Below are 19,554 nucleotides of genomic sequence, written 5' to 3'. Positions count from 1 at the left end.
ATCCCTACTATGATGTTATGTGACGATCTGATTTTGGTTAAAAGAAAGGACCCCCCCCCTCCACTGTTATTGTCTACAGTGTGGCAAAGTGGTTGAATTTTATTCCACATTTACTGCTTACTATAAACTCCTTGGTATGAAACTCTGGACCTAGCGTACCTCATCTGTGGAGTCTACCTGACGGGGCTGTTGGGCCATTGAAAGGTAACACTATATATAAATCAGTGCTGGCTGAAAATTGGCTGCTTTTGCAGCTCCTCCACCCCTTCCTCCTCAGTCACTGCAATTGGCAATGAGAGTAGTAGTTTAGATCTCTTCGTGTATCCATTTTATAAAAACATTCGGCTTAAGATTTGCTAGCTCAATTATACCTGATTTATTTAACCAAGAACTGGGATGAATTTAGAGGAGTTGTTTAGAAAAGTTAAACCTCTTTTCTTATGAGCATCACATTTTAATTCAATCGATTGCACTCCTCTCCAAGTTTTCCCGCTTTCCCTCTATTGCCATTTTCCCACTTGCTTAGAAATAGGAACATTTGGAATGTTAAGGAAGAAATGAAAATGAGGCATTAACAGCCCTAGTGATAATTCCCTCTCCAAATATCCTCTTCCTTTTGACCTCAAATAGCCTACTTACCCAAACAAATCCATGTTAAATTCCCAAATAAAAATCCACACAGTATGATCCAGGAACCTGAGTTTTTGATGATTCTGCCTTCCACTGGTGCTTCAAACATCTTTTAAAAAAAAGTTTTAATTCACTATAGAGTGAAATTATTTTTGCTTTGTTTCAATTCCAGATACTTAAGTCCAGGAATGTAATTTCTGGCACTATTTTGGGGAGATTTATAAATTGACACTGTCCCCAAAATGGACAGGCTACTTAACATAAAAAGTTCTCTTTCTGTCTAAGAGAAACAGACATTCAGTTGTTTTTTTCTGACTTCTCAACCCATCAGATCCAGACTCTTAAGCTTGATGTACTTAGCATTAGTGTTTTACATATTTCTCTATTTGGTGCTCTTTGTGCTTCTTCATCACTACTTGCCTTTATCTTGTTGTTTGTGTTACATCTGCTAACCTAGAATAGCATAAATAACAGCATTCTTGTGCAGAATATTTTTGCATAAACTTCGCTGCCAATAAACTGTTTTTTTTCTTTGTACCAACCTAGAAATATTGAAAACACTTTTTAAACAAATGCATAAAGACTCTCCTTTTGAGGCAGGGCATGGCTATTCATTGCATGCTGGCCTTGAACTCACTATGTAGCCCAGGTTGGCTTTGTACTGGATGTTCTGCCTCAGCTTCAGAGTGCTGGGATCACAGGATGTGTGCTGCCACACCCAGCTAAAGTCTCAGTTTTAATTGTCCATTCATTATTGTGGGCCTCCTGAAATAATGTTTTCAGAATGAATCTCTCAGTCTCATGTATTTCAGAAGTACATAGTAGCTGGCTAGGTTTGACTCAATGTGAGTTTATGTCCATTTAACTACTGTCTCTCTGATTTTCTCATCTAAGCATTAAAACAATTTATAATATTTGGTGTGAGTTTATGTATTTCATGAGGCTGTCACCCTGGATTTTAAGGTCCATGAAGATAAAAACTGGGTTCATCAGCTTTCCATCACTGTTACAAAATACCTGGCATAAACATTTTATAAAGAGGAAAGGTTTATTTTGGCACACAGTTTCAGAGCTTTCAAGTCCATGGTTGGTTGGCTCTCTTGCTCTTAGGCCTTTGTTGGCACAGGGCATCAGGGTGGGGGCCCTTGGCAGAGGAAAAGGCTCATGGCAGCCAAGAGGTAAAGAGACAAACAGGAAGGGGCTGCGTGTCAATATCTGCTTCAAGCGCATGCCCCTTGTTATGACTTGTGTCTTGATGTCCTCTCACATCTTTAAGCAGGCATAGGTGGGGCTTTTGTGGGAACAGATTCATGGTGGAAAGCTAGGCTCAAGGGCACCAGGAATAAGGGTATGAGTGCTACCCCTGAGTAATCTGCATAAAATAAAAGGGATAGGAAGATGCTGTTGAGAGCTCTTCCCTCTTACCTTGTTGCTTACTTTCTGGGTGCCATATTGTTTCTGCTCTGCAAGGCCAGTCTGCCACCCCACCCTGCCTTGGAGTCAGCCGGCTATGGACTGAAACCTCTGTGAATTGTGAGCTAAATAAACCTTTCTCCCTTTAACTTTGGATGTCAGTTATTTTGTCTCAGCAACAAGAAAAGTAACTAAGACACCCCGATGACCCAACCTTTCTGCTAGGTCCCACCCTTAGAAGTACCACCTACAGTACCACAGCCAGGTGACTAAGCCTTCAGAGGATGCTTATCCAAGCCATAGCAGGAACCATATCTGTTTTGTTGACTGTGTATTTAATATCTAGAATTATCCTACATGGGATGGTAACTATTAGCCATTGCGGCTGTTATCATTTAAATTGAAACCAATTTCATAAAATTTAAAATTCATTTCCTCAATGACATTAGCCATATTTCAAGTTCCTAACACTTGTGCTCAGCTGCTGTGTCATCAGTGCATAATGCATTCATACCATCAAAGCTATATTGGGTAGTGCTCATTTAGGGTTCTGGTGGGCACCTCATGGTTAAATGAAACAGTGAATAAATGAAGCATGAACAAATGACTCAGTACTCAGATTGGCTAGTGCCAATTAATGTTGAATGAATCTTTTTTGAAGAATCATTTTTGAAGGTCATTTTGACTTTTACTTTGTTATTGTTGACATTTCTCCAAACATCTTCAGAATACTGGATTTATCACTAGTGAAAAAAAAACTTATACATAATAGTGGTTAATAACATGATTTGGGGCCAGGTCTTAGCCATGGTATATGCTAGTTATTGATGCCATTGCTGAGTTCATTACTTATAACATTTATAAGTCCCAGATTCTGTAACCTGCTAAGGTGGTAAGAATTAAGAAAAATAATGCATTAAAGTGCTTGGCATAGTGGCTGACACACTGAAATACTTAATAAACAAACATTTATTTTACATTAGTGAAATAGCAAGATATATTTAAATTTATCCCAGTTTGTATATGTGTACCCTTACTTGTATTTGAGAATATGAATTTAATGGCCTTAAATTTTAACCACTGAACTTTTCCCCCTTTTAAATTTTTGTGACAGTAGAGATATATAAACTCAAGAAGTTTTCATATTGCTTTTTAGGTAACTTGAACTTTAAGACTAATATAGAGAACTGTCTACTTTTGTTTTGGAATAGCTCACAAAGGACTTGTTCTCACCTATTTTCATTTAAATGGCCTTCTCTTTAATAATCTGAATAGTCAGGATAGGTAAATTAGCAGTTATTTACAGAAGGATGAATTCCAGGTTTCACTTAGGTGTCATACTCTTACGTTAGGCATCATACTTTAAAGGTATGGTTTAATTTCTAGGAAAGCAGTGAGTTTCTTTATCCACACTAATGCCTGTTGACTGGGATTTGCCTCCTTTCATCTACTTTAGCACTGTTTCTTTTCTGGAATTTGAAAACATCATCTGTTGTTGTAATAACAAAAGTTAGACATGCACTACCACAGTATCAGCTGACTTTAATGTAAATTTCCCTCATTTTTTGTGTTTCTTTTACTCAGGCTGTTCTGTATCTTTATTTTAGTTTAAACTTGTACTCATATTTTGTAATCCACTTGAGCCACTCGAGTTCATATTGGAGGTGACTTGAATTTTTCTCCTGGGTTTTTTGTTAACAAATAATTAATGCTTAGACAATCACAATATGCTATGTAAAAATGGCAGACTAAGCACATTTATTCTACTTCCTCTAAACAAAATAATAGTAAAAAGATTTTAAAAATGTGGGTGCCCATGCAACAAACCAACTCTGGAAAGCTCATGGATAAATGGGAATAATCCAGAAATCCTGAAGTTTTTTGTTTGCTTGCTTGTTTTTAAAGTGATAAAAGCAGAAGAAACCACTCAGAAAGTAGAACAAAAATACTAGGAGATAAAAACCAAAAGAGAAAAGTAGACATGTCCTCCAGGAAGTTATACTCTGAACAACTGAAACTTTTAGAAAGAGAGAGAGAGAAAAAAAGAAAAAAGACTGAAGAATCAAAGAAGTAACACATGAAAAATTTCTGGAGTTTAAAGGACAATGATTTTGAAGTAAGAAAAGGCCTGTTGAGTTTCCAATATATTGATTAAAAAAACCCCAATACTTGTGTTGATAAGTAGAAACCTCAGAATTATCAGGATTGGGGAGAATGAAGGTCCTAAAACTCCAGCAAGAAGAAAGTAAACCCCATATAAAAGATTGAGGATCAGAATGTCAGCTGACCTTCATTCAGCAGCAGTGTGGGAGGCAGAAGAGCAAAGGCTTCAAAATCTGTGGCAAAAACCTGATTTCCAAAGTACAATCCAAAACCAAGACAGACTCTCGATCACGTTTAAAGGAAGGTCCTGAAGTACTTGCTGTATCAAAACAGAGAAAAGTAAAACCAGGAAAGCAGGAAGCAAGGGTCCAAGGCACGAGAAAGGAGATGGCTATACATGGTGGCTTGGACCCCACCCAGAGCGCTGTGCAGGAGGTCTCGGAAGAACTAGATCAAATGCAGCCTGAAGTGTGCAGACCCAGGAGGGAGGCCCAAGAAGGGAAATGGAAGAGGACAAGGATAGCATGAGATGGATAGCGGGGAGGCTTCTACTTCTGGTGGAATGAAGGCATGAAATTAAGGATACCTAGAAAAACTAAGATTTGGTTTGAACAAAATTATTATAAAGCCAAAAGAATGTACACAAACAAACATATTCTTAGCATATTGTGAATAGTATTTGCAGTAGATTAACACTGAATTTTGGTTCAACAAAAATAAAATTTGGCATTTCTGTGCTTTGCCTAGAGTACTCCCTTAGTCTCCCACGTCATCCTTGCAGCCTTCCTCCCCTTCCAGTTACCCTGCGGTAATTCCACAGGGCTGGTGGTTCCGCAGAACTAAGCCCTCCTTGCCTTTGCTCGCTGTATTTCTCTGTGGCTCCCTCAGCTCAAGTTTCACAGCCTAGGACGGGACTTTTCTGTCCCAACACCCACCCCTTCCCAGCCTCAGGGGCCACCTTCAATTCTACCTTTCTTCCTGCTTCGTTGCCCTATAAATGTCTTCTCCCTCACTATTCCAGACATTTCTAAAATCCTTTACTGTCTTTCTTTGGATCATTTATTTAGAGGGAGATTTTGTTCTCCAGATCCACCCCTTGTCTACTATCCCTGGAACCCTGCTCTGCTGTCTTTGCTCTGCCTGTAAAATGATCTTTTCCCCACTTAGATTTCTTCAGAAGATAGGAAAGTTTTCAAGGACGACTCTTCTTTTTTAGTCCTAATTTTCTGCGAGTTGAATGAGATGCCAGAGATCTGTCATCTTGCAGGATTGTCTGCTGATATTCTCAGTTATTTTTATATTCAGCCACAGGGAGATAATTGCTGGAATTGACTCTTGTTTTGTTTCATTTGTCTTTGCTGCACCACTTTCTAATAGCGTATTAGTACAGCCTTGTTTCTTGGAGATGAATGAAAAATCGTATTTTTGAAAGGAGTACATTTTTATGTTTGTGAACAAAATGTTTAGAGTCTTGGAATGATCTGAATAAGGAATAGTTAAGAATGATTCGAGAGCTTTACCTTATCTATCCAGTTAGGAACTTCCTACCGATTTATAAAATTATACATGGTAAATCAATATACACTGATGCTTAAAGAAGTAGACCCCGTTTACTTATTACACTAGCAATTAGATCTATAAAGCCTTTAGATCTGAAAGAACAGACAATTCCAACAAGAATCCTTGATAAGATGTGATACCTTTGTGTTCTCATCAAAATAATCATTATTTGAGTATTTTGGCAGGCAGGAAAAGACAAGGTTGAGATATAAAATGTGTAAGAAGTAATTTTTGTTTGGTATAAACATCTGCATTATAAAATAGCCTTTTACGAATAGAATTCCATTGTTAAAGAAATCTTCTTAGTTTTAACAATTAAGTTTTCATGTCAGACAACCTTGAGGGGATTTGATTTGGAAAAATAAAAAGAATTCTGTACATCAGTTGTTTAAAAGTGACATTTCCTTCTTTGTAGCTTGTAAGCATTTATAAAAATACATTGTTCATTTTGTGAAACATTGATTCTGGTGAGGAGCTGTACTATAAATGCGGAGTGAATCACCTGCACTGTTCTCCCTGTTTACAGCTTATGTCCTTTGCTTTAGGTAATGCAGGGGAGGTAATCATGTGGTGACAGCGTAGTTAAATATTAAAATGTTACATCTTACCTGTGGGTTCAAAATCCTTCTAACTGTACTTGGAATGTTTTGTGATTTGCTATTTTTAGTGGCCATTTAATACATCAGAATGGAATTTGGATTCAGCAGTTTCAAACTCATTAAAGAAGGTTTTACAGCTTTTTTTTTTTTTTTTTTTTTTTTTTTTTTTTATTTTTTTTTTTTTTTTGGTCATACTACCCAGCTGGGTTACATTGGGCCCTGTAGCTCTTTTGTCTCTATTGACCAAATATGTTGAATTGTACTGATTTAGTAGAGATCACTATTATGCAAAAAGGATACCAAGCAATAAAAATGTACCTTTTGTGATCCTTATTTTCTCAGTGGTTTTTGTCATGTACTGCTCAGTGACACAAATTTAATTTAGGAACTTTTCCACTGAGATTTGTAGCGTATCAGAGATTACTAATCCTTGAGGCTGATTTTCCAAAAGTAGAGATTTGAAAAAAGTTACTAGGGCACGGAGTGGAGTGGATAGAATAATTCTCTTCTCCTTCCAAAATGTTTTTACCTGAAATGTGTTCAGTTAAAAACTCAATTAGCAGAAAAGTTCTAGTTTTATTCTTCTCCTGGGAGGAAATGCCTACAATGAATGTACTGTGTCTTCTGAAAATTTATACTCAACAACTTTTTACTTTTAGGAAGATTTGAACTTTTTAGGTAATGTTTGCTTTTTTAAGATTCTGTTTATCTTTTGGTGGTGTTAGCCAAGGGTTTTTTTTTTTTTTTTTTAATTTAAAAGTTGGGTCTCACTTATGCTCTAATTTCTTTTTCTGTCTCTCTTTTTTTAGTTTTAAAATCTGTATTTTATACATAGTGCTTAGTTCTTTTGTGAACCGTCTGAAATGGGAATTTTACAGGAGAGAAATAATTGAGAGTTTTTATTGGATGGATCTGAATCTTTTTTTTTTTTTTTTTTTTTTTTTTTTTTTTTGTTATCTCTTTTTTTTTTTTTTTTTTTTTTTTTTTTGCTTTTCCATCCTTTCACCTTAATTTAAAAAAAAAGAATAGATAAATGAATAAATGAGGGAGAATAGACCAATCTCCTATATGGAGAATTCCAAATAACCCTAGCAGAGACTCTTTCCTCCAGGAGGTGGAGCCTAGCTCTGGACCCTTAGGTGGCTCTGCCTAACTCCTTCCAGATACGGTGCGTGGGAGAGAGGGAAGCCCCTCATAATGGGGAGACCAGATGGCACCCAGTTAAGGATCATGCGAATTGCATGTACTCTGGATGTGATATGATATGATATGATAAGATTGATCCATTTCCCCTGTGGTCTTTCTTACCAAGCGGGAAAACATCACCGTAAGCCTCAGTTGAGAGAGATCTTACAGGACATCAGAATACAGCACTCCTTGTGAGGTGTGTTCAAGGTTGTTGTGGGTTGAATTATGCGACCCCCATAAGATATGTTCACATGTTACCACTCCCCTCCACTTGTATCTTTGTATGTGACTTCATTTGACTAGGTACTTTGCAGGTGTAATAAAGATTAGGTCATGCTGGATTTAGATGAACCTCAAGTTTAGTGACTGTTTTCCCTAAAAAAGGGGTAAATTTGGGCACAGAGAGACACACCCATAGGAGAAGGAGGTAGAGATTGCGGTGATTTATCTATAAGCCAAGGACTGTGTCTCCTGAGCTTTCAGACAGAATTCAGCACTGACACTTTGGTTGTGGACCTTAAGCTTTAGAGCAGTGAGAGTGTATTTTTGTGTTTTGTTGTTGATAAGTTGTTATGGCACTCCTAGGAAACTTCTACACTCATCGCAAGCAAGGAGTCTGAGACGTGTTCACAGCCTAGAAGAACATAATGAAACATAAAGACTAAATGTAATATTGTATTGCAGATAGAATCAGAACAGAAAAGACATTAGGTGAAAAACTCAGAATAAAGTATCAACTTTAGTGAATAAGAAAATTTTGCTATTGGTTGATTTATTGTTTCAAAACAACATACTGATGTATGGTGTTAACAATAAGAAAATAGGGCATGCAGGAACTTTCAATACTACAAAACTTTTCAAAAAATCTAAAACAATTAAAAATTTTATTAAGAAAAGTAACAATTTAGCTACACTCTTAATTAGTCTTCAACTTCATTTGATAGTGAACGAGCTCAGACTAAATAACATAGAAAAATAGTGTTATCTATTGAAAGTGCTCTCAAGTGGAAATAAAAAATGATTATATTGCAGAAAGTAGAATGATGTGATACTTTAGGGGGCTTACAGTAGTTTTTAAAAAATGTTTTAAGCCAAAATCTTTGGTATACACTATCCCAAAATTCTGGTAGAAATTAAGCTAAAACCCTAAATGCTGATAATAACTCTCTTTCTTGATTGTAAATTACATTGAATGCTAAGTGGAATACTTCAAGAGACTTTGTCAACCCACTTTAATAAACAAATAAACTCTGTGGTACTTTTTGAGAGAACAAGGGATTTGGAGGACAGCTCGATATTTTCAGAGGTACTGGTCATATGGCAACCAGACTGGGTAGCTGGTATTTTCACATTGAGTCATGACTGTATACTAATTCTTCAGCTTGAGAATTGATAATCAGATGCAAACAAGAACAAAGAAAAGGAAATATAAAATTGTATTTATTGTTTATATTAGGGAAGCTTAAAACTTTCTAATATAAATTTAACTTGCTGGTATAGCTTTATTGTACCTTAATTTATTTCTTCCTACTGCGATTCCAACCTATTCCATTTACTTTCCTTTGAAAAGCACAGCAACTAACATTTTTGGTGTATATTTAATTTAGATCTTAAATTTCTCATTTTTATCTTTGTAGTTTCTGAAGAATGTTATTTTATGTGGAAAATAAGAAAAATTATGGTAACTGACTTATAAAGTGTTTTCATAAGGAAACAGAAGCTCATGTTTTAAATCAAACAGTCGGAGGACATTGTGGTGGCTTTATTGTATACTTTTAGTAGAATTAAGGAATAAATTTGGTAAGATTAACTGCATTTATGAGTTCTTAGAGTGATAAATCTTTGTCCCAGCTTATTTTTTAGCTGTTTTATTAGTTTATCAAAAGCACTTAGTTTTTAGTAAGAGTTGATTTTTTTGGTGGGGGTACTGGGATCGAACTCAGGACCTTGTGCTTGCAAGGCAGACAGTGAAACCACTGAGCTAAATCCCCGGCCAGTAGAAGTTGATTTTTGAAAATCACACACACACACACACACACACACACACCCACACACACACACGCACATATTCTACCTATGTATAAATTGGTTATATCTTTTGAAAGGCTAAAGGAAAAGACAAACATTTGTGATTGTTTCCTTTGCAAGGTATGCTGTATGATTGCTACATTTAAATACTATATTTGAAAGCCCACATTATTGCCACATGAGTAGAGTGACAGTTAAAACCATGATGGCCCAATGAGACCAGTTTCTATATTTAAAATTCAATTTAGCAAATTGACATTTTCTATTCCCTTTTCTAATGTTCCCAGTCCAACAGATCACTATTTTAAAGCAAAATACAAACCGTGCATTTATTTGCTTGTCATGAAGAATTAAACACGAAGATGAGATGCTGTGGCTATCACTTTTCATTAAAACCAGCTGCTGTGGTTTTAAAATGCAAAATGATAAAAATCAGCACAAACCCTGGGGGTTTCATTTATATACTGAATGAACCAGCTTGCTTTGAAAGAACACTTCTTCCCATTTAAAAAAAAACTTTTGAATGAACTTGCACATCTGATCATTTTATCTTTGTACTGCCCTGTGAGCTAGGAAAGACTAAAAATTATTTTCCTGGTGAGAAAATGGAGACAGAGGTTTACTTGATTTGTCTATCAGTGCCAGAGGTACTGTTAGAATGTCAGGCTTCTAGTTGTAAATGTCTGTGCCCTAGCCATACTCACTCCAGATCCACTGCAGTTCACTATTGCGGAGCTCTGCCCTGGTCTCAGTTCCATAATATAGCAATAATGTGCCCAAGTTGGATCCCACAGACCCCTGAGAACCCACGTGAAATACTTGAGAATGTTGTAGCTGCTATGGAAGCATTGAGGCTTGACATTTGTCACAGGGGCAGTAGCACTATGGAAATCCAGTAGTGAGCCTGTCCACCGAGAACTGGCTTACCGTTGTACTATTAGCGTTTTCTAAGTGTAAATTGAAGAAGGAAAAACAAACACAAAAGAAGAAACCAGCAGTGTAATAAACATGATGCTATGATTGCAGCACTTATTCTAGGGCAAAAGTCAATATTTCTTTGCTCTGTAAGGAAGTGAGTCCCTCCTTTAACCACCTGTCACATATACCTTAGTTCTTATTTGGGCTTTTTTGCCCAGTATAGGAACCAAATTAATGAAAGAGCTGATTAACAAGAAAAAAGGCATGTAGTCTTTATTAATTATAATGTACACAAGCATCTTCACAAAAAGTCTGAAGAAATGACCAAAGCATTTTGCTTTTTTTTGGTCTTGTTTTTTTGAGACAGGGTCTCCCTATGTAGTTGAGACTGACCTGGAACTCACTATGTAGCCCATGCTGGTCTCCAACTCACAGTGATCCTCCTGCCCCAGCCTCCTGAGTGCTGGGATTACAGGCATGTGCCACCACACCTGGCTTGCTTTTTTTTTTTTTTTTGACAGAAGAACAGTAAATCTCTGGAGACATGATAGGAACATGGATCTGGGGATTTTGGGGAGTAAATTCTGGGGATGTTGCTAAGATACGCCAGACAGGGAGTGCAGAAGAGAGGGAGATAAGGGTGACTTCAGAGTTAACTGCTCAGGTTCACTGTAGCCCCAGTCACCGGCCTCTGGTAATCAGGACTGATATTTTAGCTTTGGTGTGTGAAGGACATCTCTCCCAGAAGAATCTTTGTGGCTTGCTGCATGTAGAAAATGGCAGGCTGTCGCCCTTGCTGAAGTTACGGTTTGTCAAGTGGTATCAGCTTGAAATACTCAATATAGCAGTTCCTCATATTTTGAGATGATATGCCTTTAACTCCTTTGGCTCCTTAGTGTAGAAACTGGGTTTTAAACTGTGGATTAATACGTGAACTCTGTCAGAAAATCTGAGTATTTTAATGGATCTTTACAAACCCTAACTATTCTTTAATAACTACATCAAGTAGTACCAGCCCTTCCAAAGAGTTATACAATGTGGATGGCTTTTCAAAACTTCTTAGGAGCTTTGAAACAGAGCCCCAAACATTGGGTCTTAATTATTTACTATTTGTTCCATATGAATTAAGTTTTTCTTTTTAACGCTGTGACATGTCTAAAAGAAAGGGCAGAGGAATGTGGATTTCCTTTTCTTCTAACTATTTAATGAAAGCTTATTCTGTGCTAGGCAGCCATCCAACAAAAGTGGCTGCACTTTTCAGAGCTAATAGTCTAGTAAGTCAGGAATTAATTAACAAATGAGATGTCTTGGGAAATTCTTTGAAGAGATTGTTTGCAGTGCGGAAGGTGTCTGGCCATGGAACTGCTTACTCAGGAAGGTCAGTGAAAGCTTTCCTGGATGTTTCGAGTGAAGCAAGATCTAAGGGGTGAGAATGAATGTGAAGCTCCCAGATCTTTCCGTAATGCTCTTTCAGACTGAATTGTTTCCTGATTATATGCCCTCACACCACCCTGAGTTTTCCCTCTGTAATGAACTACAATATATTATTTTACACTTATGCATTGAATGCCATTTTTTCTCACTGAGCTATTGGTCCAATAGCTGGGCTCATATCTATTTTGCTCACCATAGTAGTTCCAGTATCTGTTTAAGCATCTGCCACAACATAGCTGTGCAGCCTTTTACTAGCTTCTTCCTTGTCTTATAAAGTCGAGGTGTGTCCTGACTCTCAGTTACCATGTATATGCAAATTCAAAAGTCAGAAAAGTAAGACAAGATGTAAAGTAGCTTAGTGACACAGAGTTCAGGAGAACCAGATTCATTTGATATAAATCAGGTGTAGTGGTGCTCTCTAGATGCAAGAAAGAAAAGGCTATTTGGAAAAAGGAAAACCTTACTCTAACTCATTCATCCTGTCTGAAGGAAATTCATTCCCTTTGTAAAATGGATTTTAAAATGGCTGTAGAGTTAAATATCTGGTGCTGAGTCTTAAAATTATTTTCTTGTGAAAAGTAAAAGAAAGGTGTGAATGAACACTTTCTCAAAAAAAAGAGATGAGTGCAAGTGTGTGCAGGATGTTGTCAAAAATACTTCAAAGGAAGGAAGAAAAAAGAGATGGAAGAAAGAAAAGAAAGGAAACTACATGTGAGAAAAAAGTTTGTAAACAATGGACTGGGCTGTTAAATGTTTATTTTATTTAACTCTATTTTTTTGGTGCTAGGGATTGAACCTATGGCCTCACGCATGCTAGTCATGTTCTCACATAGTTGTCTTTTTTTTGTACCAAGGATCGAACTCAGGACCTTGCGCTTGTGAGGCAGGCAGCAGAACCACTGCACTAAATCCCCTGGCCCCTCATGTAGTTGTCTTTAACAATAGGGTTCTAGATGATATTTTCCCTCCTTTATACTTCTATATATTTCTCAGTTTTTTAACTTAGCATATATTATTTTTAGAAGGAAATAAAAGACAACAAAATACCTATGGAGTTGATGATTATGACATTGGGCATGCTATAGAATTAAACCTATATACCTGGAAGACTCAAGACTATATTTTAGATTTTTTCTTTAGCTCACTTAAATTTGCATACAGTGTTAGTACATTACTGTTAAATACCGGTTGGATCTTTATTTATATGTCTATCTCTTCCTCTAGAGCCTGAGCTCTTTGAGGGTGGAGACCTTTATGTTTGCATTTCTAACGTCATTCATGGCAGTAACTCATATTTATTGAAATGAGTAACTTGAGACTAAGACATCATGGCCCTTACATTGCCTTTAACCTTTGTGTCTTTCTATTTTTAGAGCATAGAAGAGTGAGCCACGATGAATGGTCATATTTCTAACCATCCCAGTGGTTTTGGAATGTACCCATCTCAAATGAAGTAAGTTGAAAGGTTTGTAGTTAATTTGTTTTGAAGGAGTTGGACTTGGTAATTTTAATTTTTATATTTTTAATAAAAAGATTAAGCTGTATTTCTTTATGGAGTTCATTTCTCATTAATCCTTTTTATTACTAATCCATGTAATCATTAAAAGTTCACCATGTCTGGTAGGAATGAGATGGTTAAATAATATCAGTCCTTGTGATACAATCTCATAGTTACAAGATGCTTCAATTTGGTATTTTACATTTTATTGCTTTTTGTAGGTATATACTCTGCATCAGAGCTTTGAGTTTCTTTGGCACATTCTGATGTTGTTTGTAAAATATTGCTATTTGAGAAAGGTTACATGTCAGCCCAGACCTTTAAGATATTTACCACTTTGTAAAACACAACACAACAAAACAAAAATCAGGCAAACAATATTTCCGGTGGTTCCATATATAACTTGAAATCAAAGCTTTGACACAAGTGGTCGACGTCTTCTACATTGGGATAATGTTATTTGATATTGGCCATTGTGGTACACATTTCACTCATTATTTCAGGACATATGATATTCACTGTGTTTAGGGAAAGAAAATTTAATTCTTAAGCATGTGAATAGTCCCTGCTCCACCTCTACTTCTCCAGTCATTCATTGATTCTGGGCACTTTGCCCTAAATGCAGTTTCCCTCAGATACCATGCAGCGTCTCCAGCCATTTTCACATGTCTTACCCTCACTTCTCCACCTGCCTATTGAGCTTCTTTCCAATCTTTTGGATTCTGCTTAAATGTCAACTTGTTGGTGAAGCCTTCTTGGATATGCTGCTAAAAAGTTAATCCTTGGGCTGGGGATTTAGCTTAGTGGTTCCTCTGCCTGCCTTGCAAGCACAGGGTCCCAAGTTCGATCCATGGTACCAAAAAAAAAAGTTGATCCTTCCCTGATCTTACATGTTTCATCTATGAGGTTTCTACCCAGATACCACATTCTGTTGTAGCTATTTTGCTACTTGTCTCATTGACAGTCTCCCCCTTCTCCATCCTTTATTCTAGGTATCAGAGCTTAATAAATGAATAAAATACAAATGTATCAGTATTTACTTTGCATAACATATTAATAACAGGAGGCAAAGACATAGGGTAAACTGGGTCAAATTCAATGAAAGGTGGTAGGTAGACTAAATATGTATAAAACGTGTCAATTCCATTGCACTTTAAATCCCTGGGAATGGATAATATCTGTATCGTCACGCATAACTGGATTGGGCAAATTTACACTTTCCTAGGATAGTTCCAACCTTGCTGAGTCCCCTTGGCTACAGTCTCAATTGGCTTTGGAGAGGACTCTGTGATTTGCCCCAACCTCCAATCTTACTGGAGTCATATGGTTTACTTTGTATTTATTCTCCACCTGAGCAGGATCTTGCTCATTTTGGCGAACTCAATATAAATTCAGTATGTTTTCTTCAAAACACACAGCACAGTACATTGGAATTTTTATTTTCTAATTCTGAATTTTTATTACTTCTTTTGGACTTTAACCCAACACAGTGACCATGTTTAATTGCAGTGGCTACGGCTCATCACCCACCTATTCCCAGATGGACAGAGAACACAGTTCAAAGACAAGTGCAAAGGCCCTTTATGGTATGTCTGTTTATTTCATTTCTGCTTTTCACCACTTTTTATGAATTCATACTTTCAAAATCATATTTCAAACCCATACCTTATGTTTATTATTTGAAGTGAAGTAGTGACAGTTAGGTAAAGATTACTTTTAAAGTTTTCACAGAAGCTTCCAAAGCTGTGGGCTGTTTCTCTGTCATACTGTTTGGAAGATAAAATGTATTGCAGTGGTTTCAGAACTCTTTTGCATGGCACCATATCAGTGCCTCTAGTTGAGTTTTTCCATTTGCTATTTGCTGTATATTTGCTGATTTTGTGATTGATCCAGTTGATTATGGGCTGACTGATAACAAAACTTTTTCCTTATAGCTCTTGAACTTTAAGTATTACTACAGCATGATACACACAATATAATTTCCTTCTGCACTATAAAAGTCAAGCTTTTTCTTTGATCTGTCTCTAACTTTCAGTACTCACTCAAGTTTGTCTTATGTGTACATAATTTTTAAAACTTCAGATACAGGTATAAAGTAGGTAGAAGTTACTATAAGGAAATTGAGGATCCTTGGAATATATTACATACATTTAAGAAGGTACTAATCTGTTCAGGGTCTCAATAGCCTGTTACTATTGTTGAACAATAAGGAGTTAGGATGATGTTATGGTTAATGGAAAAGACTAGAAGTAGACTTCCAAGGTTTAAATCCAGTTCTACCACATATTAGCTCATGGGCAAATTACTCTATCAGTCTCTACCTGGTTTTGCTGATCTCTGTAGTGGTGCTTTCTGGTAGCACTGATACGGGAATTAGAGTTAGTAAGTGTGAAATGCTTAAAACAGTGGTTGGCAAGCAGAACACACTATGTATTTACTGCTTTGTTAAGATTATTATTATAATACTATAGCTACTATAGGAAGCAGCAACATTTTGCAATTCTTTTTTATATTATCCTGATTTATAACTTTGTTACTCTGATAAGAGTGATTAATGATTAATTTTAAACATTTGTGGTTTGTTTTTTGCCCTACATTTATAAACCATGAAATGAATTTAATGCTGCACTAGAATATACAGTATATGTTTATGGCTCTGTCAGTCTGATTAGTATTTTCAATTTTCTTGAATATCATATGGAGACATTCTCATCATGTCAGCCTAGGCAGATGTATTCAATAAATACTTGCTTTGTAACTAACGTATTCAGAACAGCACCATTGACACCTATCTAATCCCTGATTTTAAGGGAACTCATAGTCTGCATGACTTGAAGAAAATGATAATAAAAAAAACTGTGAGAATAAAGTCAGAATTTCCTTCATCCTTCATTTCTAGACCAACATTTATTAAGTGTATCGGGGTCCTAGGCCATGATATCTAAGTTTCTGTTTCCAAGTTCTTTCATTGATTTCAAGGATAAGTGATTGTAATTGCTTATGTGCCATTTTGTGAATCAGTCTAATACATGCATCGTCATCATTAAGGGCTGACCATGCTTGGACAGCAGTGTGCACCGGGACGGGAGTGGGCAGCTCTTTTAAGAGGGGGGATGGTGAGCAGCAGGGATTTCCCAGAGGGCTGTGGCTGGAACTGAGCTCTGAAAGGTAAGCTGTGTTCTGCAGACGCTTGGTGGAAGGATTCGGTAACCAGCAGAGCAAAACCTCCCAAAGCTAGCCTCTTGGCTGTGTGCAAGTGGCCCACATTTGTCTTGTTCACTTCAGGGTTGGCTATGCTTTTTAGCACAATGGCTAATGCATAATTTATGCTCAGTAACCACTTGTAGAATGAATGTAAAGAATTAATGAACTACAAGCACTTTGGTGTTAACTTGGGAGCAAAGGCAATCTGCTGGGAAATAAGATTGGAAAAATGTACACAAAACATAATAGAGACTCCCACTAATGGACTCGGACATTATTTATGAGTAACAAGCAGCTTTTAATGCGTTTACATCAAGGGAGTGAAGTTTATCTTGGGTCATTTATAGCAAAATTGAAAATGGATTTGATAAGTACAAATGGAAGCAGGTGAATCAGATTTAAGAAATAGAGACAAATTAGTTATCTAATAACTCTAAAAATTCTTCTTAAGTAATAATTAATTCTCTCATAAAAGCACAGGTCCCAAAGTCTATTTTCAGAGACCTAAGAAAAAAATGATGATGAAAAATAGAACTTATGCTGGGGCATGGTGGCACATGCCTGTCATCCCAGAGATGTGAGTTCGAGACCAGCCTTGGCTACATAGTGAGTTCCAGGTCAGTTTCAATAACATAGTGAGACCCTGTCTCAAAAAAACAAAACAAAACAAAACAAAACAAAAAAAACAGAACTTATAAATTTTAATTTTTTGTGTGGTTTTTGTGAGTGCAACTTTATAAAATCTTATATCCAAGAATTAAAAATCTTACTGTTAAGTAGTAAATTTTTATTTTCCTGCCTTTTATATGCAAAGCAATCCAGGCCCCTTTTTGCAGTTAAACTTTTATCAGAGTCACAAATACTTTAGAAAAATAATTATAAGAAAATATGACAAATTTTGTATAGTGGTATGAAAATCAATAGTGTATAGGTAAAACAGAAGATGCAAAGAGTGAAATGGGAAGGGGCAACTCAAAAAGGCATTTATGAGGAAGAAAAGGCAACAATATGTGGGGCCTAGGAGATGGCTTCAAGTTCCTTGAAGTGGTGTATATCATTCCATGCCTGTTTGTGTCTAACATTCCTCTCTCCCTCCTGACCTTCTGTACACACACATGTGCCCACACACACATATACGTGGTGCCTTCTCTCTTACAGATTACATGTTAACAGTGTCTGTTGAGTGTATAGATGGATCAGTGACAGTGAAAAATACATTCATATCTCGAACAAACTTTTGCAATACATTCTAGCTGAATTCTTTTATTTAGCTTTGGGAGTGTGTAGTACCCGTCTACATGCACACTTTTAACTTACTGTTTCAACTGAAAATCTGATGGAGAGAGAGTTTATTTCCTTATGATTCACGAATCTTCTTTAAAAAATTCTCCTTTCCCAACTATTAACTTGCTGAATAAATCTAAGAATTAATCTGTCTTTGTGGGTATCACGTGACCTGCGTAATAGGAGGACACTGTCTCGTTTTCCTGATGAAGGTCCCAGTATCTCCAGCGAGATGCTGTACCAGAGGGTCCCTGCAGCTCGTCGCTTTCCCGAGAACACTTTTCAGGTGGGACGCATTGCTTCTAGTCAGTGTACTCACAAAGGCGTCGTGGATTAGAGGCTCCCCCACCAAAATGACTTCACCTCTTGGCTCCTATTTCTGCATCTGTAAAATAGAAATGATGGTGACACTATAGCAAGTTTGTCAGAGCAAACATAAACAATGACCCTGTCATGGGAATGGAAAGGGTACTGGAGAGTCACTTTCTGTCCTGTGTTCTCAGATTCATCAAAACCCTCAAATTTAGCATTTTGATATTATATGATGATATATAGATTCTATTAGAGAAATAAGCATGGTGATACTTTGACCAGATTGAGAGATAGCCTTCATCACATATTTTAAAGCTTATTACTCATGACAGCATGCTAGAAAAAATATTTAAATGAATCCTCTAAATTGTATTGTGTCTTACATGACAATAAAACCTTTTTTTGGGGGGGGATGTGTTAACGATTAAAGGAAAATAGTTAAAATATGCTGCAGCTTTCATAACCATTTTGTCATTTCTTTGTTATTATACAAGAAATCTCCAAGCCTGCATGTGAAAGGCTCTGTGTCACTACATCTCTGACAAAGTGTAGCTCTTACTTGGGAAAATAATGCTCATTTCTTTCTCTTCTATTTATCTCATGACAGTAAGATTTCATGTAGCTACTGGTGTTAGGAAACTGAGATTTCATGTATATCTCTCCAGCTAATGTTTGTGAAAGTCTTGAAGCAGTAAAATTTGAAAACTTTAAAAAGTGAAATCCTTATCAAGCATATCAAATATTCATTTCTCTCTGGGTGTGACGCCTGCAAATGCTTGTTGGTGACTCAGGGTCGTGGGTGCACCTGGTGCTTGTGTTGCTGTGCTTTTCTCAGAATCCGTGTCACTTACCTTTGACCAGTTCATTCTGGATTTCATCCTTTTTGGATATTTGGGTCTGCTCTTTCCATGAGGCTGGATCCTAAACCTGTTGGCTCTCCCTGTTATTAACATGCCTGCTCTAGTTTTGCTTCCAGGATTTGTGGACTAAGAAACTATGCACAAAATATGGTTAGTAAATAGGTTCTGAATGTAAAATTGAGAATCTTTCTCATTACAGCATTTATGTTACAGGATTTCAAAGGGCGATGCGGATGATTTATTTTATTTAAGTCAGCTGTTCTGAATAGCTGACCTTTCTAAAAAAAAGTAACTTTTAAATTAGATTTTGCAAAACTTAGAATATGGCCAATTATGATAAATGCTTAAAACTATTTATCTTCTCCAGAAGAACTACAGTTTAATGGAATTGCTAATTAGTAATCTTTTGTTATAATTACTGTCACATTGATATTTATATTATCAAAAGGCCTAATAATGTTGGATAAATATAAAAAGCACTCTCCCAAGTCTTTTTTTTTTTTTTTTTTTTTTTTTTTTTTTT

At 36.5% G+C, this 19,554-nt stretch overlaps 1 protein-coding gene across 1 annotated transcript in view; it reads left to right on the top strand.

Annotated features, from left to right (window-relative positions):
* Positions 1-19,554, top strand: part of LOC104856579 (epidermal growth factor receptor kinase substrate 8) — a 90,968-nt gene that overhangs the window by 17,391 nt on the left and 54,023 nt on the right. Inside the window, exons 2-3 of the mRNA XM_010616054.3 lie at positions 13,247-13,326; positions 14,881-14,957. Coding sequence (XP_010614356.1) covers positions 13,268-13,326; positions 14,881-14,957 — 136 coding nt within the window. The 5' untranslated portion in view covers positions 13,247-13,267. The remainder of the gene's footprint in view (positions 1-13,246; positions 13,327-14,880; positions 14,958-19,554) is intronic.

Source organism: Fukomys damarensis, unplaced genomic scaffold (assembly GCF_012274545.1).
Source record: "Fukomys damarensis isolate Sample0158 unplaced genomic scaffold, DMR_v1.0_HiC HiC_scaffold_19, whole genome shotgun sequence".
Lineage (NCBI taxonomy): Eukaryota > Metazoa > Chordata > Mammalia > Rodentia > Bathyergidae > Fukomys > Fukomys damarensis.
The sequence above is the reverse complement of the archived record's forward strand: the minus strand, read 5'-3'. Positions and strand labels throughout refer to the sequence as shown.